The sequence below is a fragment of the Lichenostomus cassidix genome, chromosome 18 (assembly GCF_008360975.1).
Source record: "Lichenostomus cassidix isolate B80296 chromosome 18, HeHo_3.0, whole genome shotgun sequence".
Classification (NCBI taxonomy): Eukaryota; Metazoa; Chordata; class Aves; order Passeriformes; family Meliphagidae; genus Lichenostomus; species Lichenostomus cassidix.
In genome coordinates, this window is record NC_139498.1 from 602,924 (window position 1) to 615,481 (window position 12,558).

A 12,558-nucleotide genomic window follows, 5' to 3' on the forward strand; every position below is an offset into this window, starting at 1 on the left:
AAATGCTAAACTAAAAAGGACAGGGAATGGATGCATCCTGAGCTTTCCCTGGCAAACATCCAAGGGAAGCGGCAAGCACAAGACCCCGGCAGAGCAGCAGTTGTAAGGCTGCTCAGCTCCTGACAAACATGACTGCAGAATATGATGCTGTTTTTACTTTATTTCTCAACTCACCAAAAAGGGAACTTGAACCTTTCATTTTGAACCCCTCAGCTGTAGCTGCTACAGGATTATTTGCTAGAGAGATAATGCCATTTATACATCCTCTTATATGACCTAGATAAGCAACAATATGAATGCTTTATATAGAATCATAGAGTCATTTCAGCTGGAAAAGACCTTTGAGATTGAGTCCAACAATATATTCTCATCTCTCCACGAAGGAAGGCTGCGCCTGCACCCATCTGCCAGACAAGCAGCCTCTACACCTTGCTTCAATTTAGATGGTGATCATCCTAGTGTTTTCTTATTTCCATGTTTCTCCCCCATTCAGCAGATTTGCTCAGCTCCAGCTGCACTAATGCATCCAGGGTGCTTATGTATGTCACCTGAACACCTGAGCAGCATCTGCCTTTTCCCTTCCCATCAGCCCTTTCTATTCTAGGCTTGCAAAGTTCCATTGGACTGAAAAGCAATTAGCTGCTGTTTTCAGTTTCCCTGGATAACTCAAGAAAAAGCCTTTGGCACCAGTAAAGGTTTGCTGTATTGCAGGCCAGTAAACCCCTGAGGCTCAGTGTGCAGAGCTGAGACATCACACCACCGAGAGTATTCTGCAGAAAGCACCTGGAGCTAATCCTTCCATGTGTGATTTGAGTTCTGCCCATTAAAGAACTGTTCAGATAATATTCTAGGAACAGACAATGAGGTTATCCAAGAGTATTTTAATAACCGTTCTACTTCATTTATATCACGGTTTGAGCACAGAGTTTCTTTTGAACTGAAGGCTATCACAACCTTAGCAAGAGAATTTCAGGAATTAGTTTTGTCTTGAAAAAGCACAGACAGAAAGTGAAATGGCACAAACTGTTTGGTCTGTGTGCTTACACCAAACTCATCTCTGGCCAGACTTCTTTCCAAGATTCAGATGTGTGCCAGGGGAAGACTTGGAGCACACAGCAGAAATCATTCCGCGCAATCCATTCTGGCCAAGTTAGATAAGATTTAAATCAACAATTAAATAATTCTAGCTAACTTTCCTTTAACATCTTGCATTTACTAAAGGGACACTACTTTTACCCTCTGAAGAAATCAGAGGGACTGTCATAAAAAGCTGCAAAGATGCAAGGCTGCACAAGGATCAGTTCCCAGTGCTTCTCTCGGCCGAATGGCCAGCTTGGTGTGGACAGGTCTGCTGAGCCTCCAGGGGACTCAGCTGAGTCACTGCAGTATGTGAGGCCATGGAGGGAGGAAAGAACCATGTGATTATTTCCCACTTTCCCATCCTCCTTGGCTGCCAGAACTATGCACTGGCTGCAGACACAAGTTCAAAGACATAAAAACAACAACGTAAAAGATGCTCAGAACTGCCAGTAAGGTAACAACAAAATATTTAGTACTTCTAGTAGCAGATACTTCCTGAATTCCATGATGACACAATTGGAAACTGAAAGATCAGTAAACTGTTTAAAGCAGTCCATTCAAATGAAGACCCAAACCCATGTTAATTAATAGGGGAAAATAGAGAAGGATCCCCTAAGAACACAAACAGCATGAAAAATCTTGCAAAAAAAAAGCTGAAACTGCTTTCGACTGTCGAGGAAGATCCATGCAGCTCAGGAACAACAATGTGTGTCCTATTTCTGCTATCAAAATGAAAGCCAAACACTGTTTCATTATCTGCTTTCACAGACAATTGATAAATCCAAAGCATCTCAATATTTCTAAAAAGATAAACTTGTTAAAACACTGCAGCAGTTTGCTAGGTCAATGCAAGTCAAAGTCCCAAATTTCCTGAGTTATTAACTTGCAGAAATAATCTTCACAAGTAAAACAAATGCAATTGACCCAGAGGCATCATCTTTAGTTTGTAAACAGCTTGGAACAAAACCCTCGGGAATTAATTTGCTCTTGGCCTGTTTTTTGTTTTAATCTTGTTGATATTTGTTCATGAGGAGACCCCCTCAGTGTCCACTTTTCCATCTTTATAAAACAGAAGAGGTGGAAAAGAGAAACAAATGCATAGTGATGGGCTTAAACAGGGCGAGTGATGAAATAAAAGTCAGGGTACAAGTCTACAAAACCCTTTAAAAGGTAGGAAAACCAGCAGTAGGTTGGATTTCTGACAAGGGGGAGAGGGGAGAAGAAGTAAAAAGCCCTAAAAACACTTGTGAAAAACAAAACCACCAAGAATTTTGGATTTCAGGTCTCTAATCCTCCTGGGCAGGATTTCAAATTGGTATTTGTGCAGATTATTTTTGGATCTATTAGTTTCCTCTGATACATTTGATCACATGGCATCGGGGAATACACTTTATTCATTTTAATAAAGTTGATATGATAATATAATTTCATGAATCTCAGGTTTTAGCATTTGGCAGTTATCCCTTAAGTTATCTTTCAGCCATCCAAGATATCAGGTGTGGTTTGATCCTGTTCAGTGTGTGTGCATATAGATATATATATATATACAAACACACACACACACGTCTGCAAAAGAGTTGGGCTGGGTTTGCAGTACAACATGTTTACTGAATTTAAAAACTAGATGTACAGAGTCTAATGTCTGTGTGAGTTACTAAATTTGCATTTCCCTGGAATTAAGTTGTGTAGTATTTTTGCTCTTTTATGAAATAATTTGCCCACAGAACACCTGAAAGGAATGCAAAATGTTGTCTTTTAAAAACTCCACACATTTAACTTTTGAATATGTCTCTTTTTGTACAGTTAAAATTACTATCAATGTCCTAGAAAGAAACAACATTGGCACGTGCAGATTTCAAAGGACCACGAAGCACCTGCATGATTCATTTCAGTTTGAAACATGTTGAAGTATTGCCTGTATCAAAACCTTCTGAACATCAAATACTCCACTTCACTGGGAAAAAACATTGTTTCACAGATCAAGTTTGGTTAAAAATAATTACCTATCTGCCTACATACAGGGAGGAAACAAAGTCTGCCTATTTATCTCAAAATCAGCTTCAGAGTGATCTGGATTTTTTAATGTTAATTCCCAGATCTCTGCCAGTACAGGAGAGCAGTGAAGACAAACCCATCTTTGGAACAGCCTTTTCCTCAAGAGTTTGAGGGGAAAGATATGAAAATCATGCAGAGGAAACCATAAGTTATTAAAGCACAAGTAACCAGAGCAAAAATAATCCCAGTTGCATGTTCTTCACAACCAGGCTTCTTGTGAAAATCAAAATTTCAACACATTTTCTGAAAACAAAAGGTAGGAAATTTTGTATGAGGCAATGGAGGAATTGGGATATCGACAGCTTCAGGTGTCTATCATATCCTGGTGAACCACCTGCATGACCCACCATTTATGTGACTGACTATATAAACATGGAGTGTACATCTAGGAAAAAAAAGAGATGAGTATAAAAGATTTCCTGCATCCTTTGAAAGGTTGCTTGACACTACTGTGACATTTATAACCCAGAGAAACTAAAAAGATCAAACATGGACTCTTTTTTTACAAGTATGAAAGAAGAACACAGGAAACAGAGCAGAGATAATTAATACTTAAAGCATCAGCTGCCAATGCCCCAGAGAAACAGCCCCACATTTTAAAGGAATACCTTGAGTCCTTAGAAGTGTCTTCTTTGCAAGATATGACACCATCAGCAGAGCTCACAGTCCCTTTTAAACACACTGGCTACTATCTTAACATTCACTGTAACCTGCTTTGTATGAAATTCTCTTAAGGTACCCAGCTGTGGTTTATTTTCTCCATAACACTGAATAGAAATCTGTGTTTTGAGAATTCCAGTAAAATCTCTATTTCTCCTAATTTAACAATAACACTGATTTCACTTAAATATTATTTGCTCCTCCATTACGAGAACAACTAGATAAGAACAGTCTTTGAAAAAAACAATCTTTAGCTATTTTCCTGTGAAAAATGCAGGAAGTATTTTTGTAACTTCTGATTCAACTTTTCAGGTGAAGTCCAGGGCACAATGGCCTCAGTAACAAGGGTCTGATTGCTGTAACGTTTCGAGGTACATTTGTATCTCAAGACCAACCAGTAACAGGAAAAGGTGTGAAACACACCCAGTACCCCCCTTGACGACAGGCATGTCTTGCTGTGTTGACTTTCTTTGCACTACAGAAACGTTCAATGCAACATTTTCTGCATTTCTAGTAACAGTGAATCCCTTTGAGCATCTCTGAAGTTTCAGTTTCAAACGCAGAGCATCAAACCAGCACCAGAACTGGCAGCCAAACGCTACCTAAGCAGGTGATACAGCACAAGTAGTGTCCTACACACCGTGTGATCATAAAGAGTTAAACTTCTCTTCAGTAACTTCTGCAAGAAACTGGAGAGTTGTCATTAAAATTCCCTTTCTTTTCCTCACATTCATGTATTTTAGGCACATTAATATTAAGCCTGAGGCCCTGTTTTATTTTTTTTTTATAGTATGAGAATATTAATTTTGGATAAACAGGGATTATTTACAAGGTCTTTAATAATCTCCTTACAAAACAGCAAGCAATGGCCTTGTCTAAAGAAAGAACAGTTTTAAGACAGCAACAGCAATTTACATGATGTATTAAAAACCCCAGTATTATTGTTCAGAAATGATGCAATGATCGGTTTACTTACATGATGATTCTCCTGTTCAGGAACCAGTATTTCCTCCTATGCCTGTCATATCCAATAGGTTCGTGTCGGATGTATGGTTTGTTTTTTTGGATTTCAGCCACACAGTCAGTCACTCCAGGCACCTTATGTGCCATGCAGACCTCGCACTGCCACTCATCTTCTGGCACCTCCTCCAGAGGGGGCTTCACACACTCCAAGTGGTACACGGCCGAGCAAGTCTCACAGCAAAGCAAATCCCCAAGTTTGTGACAAACCCTACAATGATCATCATACTGAATAACACCTTCTGACATTAACTCCTCACGTGCAATGTTTGTGGTAAGAAACTGATCCACTAAGAACTGCAGAACTTTGATTTTATTCTCTACTGGTCCATAAGGATAGTCCTCAGTCTCTTGGTAAGGAAGAACATGATGATATTCCTTGTCACTCTCACAATATACCCGCAGAACCTCTGGCCACGTCATTCCATCTATGAAATACAAAGTGGAATTAACGCTATCTTTGAGGTCAGCAGGTCCAAAGGTAGTATTTGAAGTGTCTTCTTCACGTAAAACTGCTTTTAACAGCACTATATGCATCTCTGCCATAAGTGTGCACTGCTCTTGACTTACCAGAGCAGCACAGAAGTCCTCAAAACGAAAAGGAGAGAGGCGCAAAACAGTGCCAAAGTTCCTTAGTACCTCATAGATGGCAATAACATTCATTATATGCTCACTAGGCACCATTAAGTCCTCTGAGGATTTAGGAAACTCCAAGGGTGGGATATCTTTTTCTTCCAATATTGGAGAACGAGGACGATGTGCTCTTTGTCTTCTCCTGCCTGGAATAGAAAACAACAGTAAGAATTTTGCTGTTCACAGGGCAACATGTTTAAACATCTATCATCAGTGACTGTGTTAACATTCTGAACTACTGCAAATTAAGGCTTCACAAGCTTCACAGTTACATAAATGTGTTAAATCAGCTAATCATCTTATACTTTAACTAACAGCAAGAAAAAAAAATTCAAGATCTCTGAAGTTTTGCTTTAGACACATACAGTAATTGCATTTCCCATACAGTATACATTTACTGAATCTTTAAAATGAAATCTAGAAATATCATTGATTAAACTACTTAAAAAGAAAGACATTTCCCACAGCCAAAATATTAATTTTTTTTCATTTTTACTCAGCATGACTGGTTAAAACTTGAAATACCAAGCTCCAAACAGGTATTTTGTATTAAATTACTGCAAGTTATACTAAGATTCTGATCAACAACTAAATTTCAAAATTATCCATTGTCTATAGAGAAGTGTCAGCAGGATGCATTTCATGCACAGAGAAAATCCAAAGAAAAACTACAGTTCTCCATAGCAGCCACTTCCCACACACACTTTATTAAAATGGGACATGTATTAAATTTTGTGGGTTCTGAGACTGAAGAGTGACACAACCACTAGTCTGGAATTTTAAGCTTCACATTCATAATTTCTTGACCAAATCTGCAAACAGCAGATTTCCCCAAAAACTGGTTCAAGGAAATTAAAAGATAAAGTGAGTTTCCAGTCAGCTTGGATGTTACCATTAGAGGAAATGTTCTCTGCAGCACTTGTTCAACCCACCCTATTCCCTTCGATACTCCCAAAAATACAGAGAGTAAGTCTCATGTGGGAGAAGACCTGCTAAGGCAGATCCTGCTGAACCTGAAACACCATCATTAAAACTTTAATGCATTCAAAAGGCAAAAAAAAACGTTACCAGAAAGAAAAGCTACCTCTAAGAAACAACTTGATGCACAACAAATGATTCCAGAAAAATGAGTCAATCCTTAGGCTGGTATGGTAAGAGGGCACCAGATACAGCTCTCCCTTTCCAATGTTACAGACTGAAATCTTATGCAACAAATTACACACCCAAACAATACAGAATATGAACTGCAAGATGTTTCCATTACAGAAATAATGGGTCAACATCATCTGTGGATAAAAATAACTTTCCAAGTTTAGTGAAGTTTGAGATCTGACTGTGGAAAATGAAAGAATGTTTCTATGACTGTCTTCCAAGACGCCTCTGCACGAGGCATCAGTAGAATCAGTGGAAAATGTTTAATCATGGCAAACACACAAAGACAAAGGAGTTTCACAGCCAGGCACAAAGCAAGTGTTCTCTAGATTAAACTCAACTTTTCTATCACCATGATCCAAAATCACATAAGCATAAACCACAGCTGGTTCAATTAAAAGACCCCAAACCAAAAAAAGACACACTCACACATTAAACTACTCCAGGGCCTGAAGCTTCCCTCAACATTGCAGTCCTAGTTGGCCACACAAGACAACAAGCACAGAGCAGATACTCTGAAATCACTGATGGCCCTCACAGAGTCCAAATAACACAAAAGCCAGCAGAGGTATCAACCAGGATTCTTACCAGTGTTTGCAACTGTAGCAGAAAAATGTGTGTCACACAGTAAAGCCTTCCCACAGCCCTTCAAGGAGAGCAGCAGGGATGTTAACCCTGCTTTACCTGAATTAATCAGAAGTGACAAATCCCCTCTGTAATTTTAGACAAAGATAAACTAGAATGAAGGACCACTGGTGGAAAAAAATGGACTCCCAATATACCAATTTTGCTGATGTCTCTTTTCACATGAGATAACAATTGCATGGAACCACAGAATGCTTAAGGTTGGAAAACACCTTCAAGAGCAAGCCCAACCACCATGTCCTCAAGTACCATATCCACACATTTCAGAACACCTCCACGGGTGGTGACTTACACCACTTTCCTGGGCAGCCTGTTACAGTGCTTTACAACCCTTTCAGCAAAATAAAGTTTCGTAACGTATAATCAAAACCTCTCCTGGTGCAACTTAAGGCCATTTGTATATTTGTCACAAGAAATTGACAGGGGAATAAAAAAGAACCTTAAAATAAGGCATTCCTAATACGTTCTGAAAAAAGTTAATCTCTAACACTTCCTCTTACAAAGGAAGCACGTTGATACAATTAGAGATCTAGAAGCAATGTGTTATCAGGATACAAAGTATGTCATAATAGCATAATAAAGAATTGTACTTTGGTGCAAGTACAATGCAACCCTGTGGCTGCAGCAGTCACACCATTCCATCTCCTACTTAAATCAATTTATGCATTTTCATGTTCGGTTTGGTATAAAGAACAGAAATTTCAAAAGCAATAGTAAAACAGACAATAGCAAAAGCATACTGCATGATAAAATGTGTGCTTCATTTGTGTTAGGCCTCAGTTGCAGCACACTGTAATACTGTGCACCTCAACACTCCTCATCCACACTGGAAACCACAACCACAGCTCAAGAGCTCCAATTATTTCTCTTTTCGGACGCTGAACTGCTCTGAACAGTTCTAAACTAAAAATAAACTGGTTTCCAGAGCTAAAAAAGGCAAGTATTCAAGGATGGAGAATATTTTAGAAAGAAACTGTATTTTTCTTAAATTACTTGATGGCACAGTATTTAAAATCTTTCTGGTTTTTTTTCTTTCCAATTTCACTTTCAAATTGTTATTAATATTCTCTGTACTGGGGTTGAAGAGAATTTGAAGTTGAGAAGAGAATCACAAAGTGTAATTCTGAAATTCACAAATTCCAAGCAATTTGTGCTTAAATGTATTACTGACCAATACATAACTGTGATCACAAGAAACACTCAGACACCTTTAAAAAAAACCTCAAAAGCCCAAACCAACAAACCCAAGCAGTCTAATAATCTCCAGTGAAAAGAATGGACATTCACTGCCAAGGTGCTCATAGATCTTGAAGCATTGCAAGTAGCTGCTGAACTGAAATTAAAAGTGCAGGTCAATGGAATATGATATAATGATGTCAAAGTGCTACAGTCTCTTTTTTGAGCTGAAATGTTGGTATTTTACTGGTTGGGTGGATAACCTTTCTTCACTGCTGATTTTTCAGTGTGCTGTCAACCCACACAGCTCACCCTGCAGTTCCACCTCCTGTGTGATGGTTTTTGAAGATCGCAGTCCATGTTTACCCAACTGTGCCTCATAAACACAGAAAAAAAAATCCCTAAAACATTGAAAAATGTTTTCCTACAATAAACATACCAAATTTTCCAAGCTCTTTACTTTCAAGGACAATCTTCTTTTTCACAAGGCAAACAGGACAATGTTTGAATTTGACATTCACTAGCAGACACAAAAAACCCTACAGGCCAACAAAGAGCTCTGGCCACTTCAAACACTTTCTTTTAGTTTAAATTATTTTAGAGATACTAGGATTTGACAATCTTTTTTTTTTTTTTTTGTTAACATGTTGTCATTTGTCAGGGATTTGGGCCCCCACAGGGAATTTTTGTTTCAAATAGAAATTGCAGTATGTACTATTGTGTTCAACCCAAAACCACCAAGAGGACTGCAGAACAGGTGCACTGGCAGGTCACTTCTTTAAGCACCACCACCAGGCTGACCAGACTTTAAACTGAATCTTCATCTAACTACTCTCTATTCAAGAAATCAACTCTCAATTTACCCACACTGAAGTTTCCCAAAATGTACTCAAAGTCTTATTACATGCAAATTGGATACTTCTGAGATCGTTTCTGCATATTAACTAAGTCTCTGAATCGAATTTCACCTCCAAGTTTGAGGCAGTACAAAGGCAGAAAATGTCCACTTCTACACCACTCAAATTCCATAGCTTTATTTGGAGGGAAAAAATTGATTTGCCAATAGCCTCCTGCTGCCACAGTTGGACTATTGACAGGGCTCAGATCCCCTGGAGTGTCTCAGCACTGCATTTCTATCTAGCACAAGCTTCTTTTGAATGGCAACTCCTTCACTGGTCATCTCCCCAAGTGCTGAAGCAGCCTGCAGTGGTTACCTGTCCCTACTTTGAATTCTCTAGTTGAAGAGCTGCCTGTAATTAAGATTAAAGAGTAAACAATTCTATTCCCATGGCACATTTAATTATAGATACTGATAATTACAGTCTACACTTAGGATAATCTACTAAAATAATTTCTATTACAAATATTTAAGCAAACGCATTAATGATATTTTAAATAAAACAAAGTTACTGAAGTAACAGTCTGAACACCATTTACTTAAAAAACCCAAACCATTGCTTTATTATTTTTTTTTAAATTTCCATCTATTCAACCTACTTGGTTCAAATGCTGACCCTTTCAAAATTCAGAAATTAAAAAGTTTAAAAGCTTGTCTCCATTTTCATTCACAGACTGGAAGAAGAAAAGGGAAAGTCACACCTATTCTTTACCACAAGACAATACAGAACTTAAAACTGCTTTAACCATCTTTAACACATCTGCTGGTTTATGAAAACAAAGTATCTGAATTAACTATTGACATCAGTGTCCAGAATACAGAAAGACTGTATCACAACTAAAAATTACTTCCATGCTCTTCAGCTTTAGTTGTATTCAATCACCATACAGATGTAGGCTAACAAAAATCATGAAAATCCAGTTTTTTGTGTCCCACTAATGTTACACATCCCTCCCCTCCATTAAACACAGCCTTTCAGCCCAACTTATTTCAGGTACTGGACTGGTGGATGGAAGACCTACAAAACAAATATTCTGCCAGAACCACTGTCTTGTTTAAACAGGGACAGAGTGGTGGCTGCATTGGTCTGACCTAAAAAATAAACATTGGTTCCAACCTCTCTTGATTTGAAAGCTCAAAACTGGTCTCATTTCACTTCTCTAAGAACTTTCCCTTCCCCATCATTTCTCAGCACTTGAGCTCTCCAGCTCAGAGTTGCTGCTCACTGTTGCCACAGAGAGGATAAAGTTGGTAGGAGTACTGGGGAGAGAAAAGAGACCAAGGAGCTTCAGATACTTCAGCAACGTGTCACAGGAGGGAGGGAAATACAGACAAAAACCCCACCCCTCCAGTCACACTTCACAAAATTGACCTCAACAAGTGAAAAGACTTTCTATTTTCAAAAAAAAAAGATTTAAATTTTGGCTTCAAATTCCACAAGCCAAGTCAAACCACACTACTCTTACACGAAAGTCCATCTTTAGTAAAGTAGAACTGGGCTAGTTTTGTTTTCCAGATTGTGAGTCACTGCAAAAACTTCTCAACATAAAGACCAGCTGGCAGTTATATATGATGTCCTGGAAGCATGAATACTCCTTAGAGAAGACGCCCTTTCCTACATTTTCCTTCCTCCTGGAAACTTTGCCTTTTGACTGCCCTCAATCTACTCCTATTTTGGTTTGGTTTTAATAAACACACACACTTGCTGTTGCATAGCATTGCTCTGTACCAGGCATGTTTCAAATGAGACTGTATAGCAACACACAAGTTTTTGTTAGATATCACTGAGAAAACTGGAAACAGTTGATGAAAATGTGTAAGAGAACCTTTTCTCTGTGTTTTTTCTTTCCTTTCACAGCAGAATGCAGAAACTGGATAGAGCTGCATGTTTGCCACAGTAATATCCACACTGGTTCTTTAATTAAAAGACAACCTCTTGGGAGAACATTCGCTCAGTTTCCAGAAAAGGAAAAAAGCAGTAAAATGAATGAGTTTAACATAAAATAAGAATATATTATGAAAAGCAGTACCAAAATAGAAAAATCTTAATCTTTTTCTTGGGATGGGTCAAAATTAAAGGCTTTGACTTGTACAAGACATTTTTTCCCTTTTAAAAATGCCAACATGATAATCATGTTTCTAATATTCACAAGTCAAACAGTCTCTTCCAGAAAAATTTTCTGAAAGAATAAGTTGCATTTGTAACTACTTGTAGGTGCAGCTCCAATTTGAATATTGCTCTGCAGTAATCACACCTAGCCCAAATTTATGTATTTTGTCTGAAGAAAAGGAAAAAAATCAACCATGAAAAAGATTAAACTTTAAACTAAACCAACATGAAAAATGAGGCATTCCAAGCACCACAAAAGCTTTAGAAGTTGAAATACAAATGAAAAAATAACTGGTTATTAGACTAGATCCTGAATGCACTGACATCACACAAATTCTCACACGCATTCTAAGTAAAGTCTGACTCCTGCCTTGCCTTGTACAAAAGTAGGTCTTGCTGTTCCTTTAAAACTGCAAACTTTTGGCTGCTTCTTTTTCAGTTTGCACACCTGGCAGCAGTACACTTTCAAATCAAACTAGGGTTCTTGACTGATTTTACATTAACGATTTAATTTCTCAATAGTATGGCCATCAGCACTCCCTCAGGAGCCAGGAATACAAACTCTCCCACATTCTGTGGCATCATTTAGCATTTCAATAACTAATGCAAGACAAGCAGCAGGTGAGATCTCTCTGAGACTCAAGAGGCACAACGCTTTTGTGCCTAGAACCCAGGCAAAGGAAAAGCCCAACCAAAACCCCAGGCAGCACTAACAGAATGATTTTCAGGAACTGTTAGACAATTTCTTGGGACAGACTCAGGACAACTTGTAACTAATTTCAGAAGTCAGAGGACCCTGAGAGCCCTGAGCCCCAATCTACTAAAACCCACGTTTATTCACCTTACACCTCTTCTATGCAACACAATGAGCACTTAAGAATTTTACTGCAGATCTACAAAAAAAAGTTTGCACAATAAAGTAATCTGTAGCACATCAAATTATTCTACCTTTTACAACACACATACTTTGATAAGGACAAGGTATTTGGTGCTCAGAGCTTCTGAGATGACTGAAGTGACAAAGCTCCCTTCAGATAAGCTGCCAATTTACAAGTCAATGTAGCAGAATCAGCCCCAGATTTACACCTTTGTCCTTCTACACAATCTCTTTGCTAAGACTCATCTTCTG

The 12,558-nt window shown here is 38.4% G+C and overlaps 1 protein-coding gene across 10 annotated transcripts in view; it reads right to left on the reverse strand.

Annotated features, from left to right (window-relative positions):
* The window catches only part of BPTF (bromodomain PHD finger transcription factor), a 50,110-nt gene that overhangs the window by 32,849 nt on the left and 4,703 nt on the right, over positions 1–12,558 (reverse strand). For all 10 annotated transcript variants that reach the window (XM_085077314.1, XM_085077310.1, XM_085077317.1 and 7 more), the window contains exon 2: positions 4,772–5,594. In XM_085077314.1, coding sequence (XP_084933440.1) covers positions 4,772–5,594 — 823 coding nt within the window. The remainder of the gene's footprint in view (positions 1–4,771; positions 5,595–12,558) is intronic.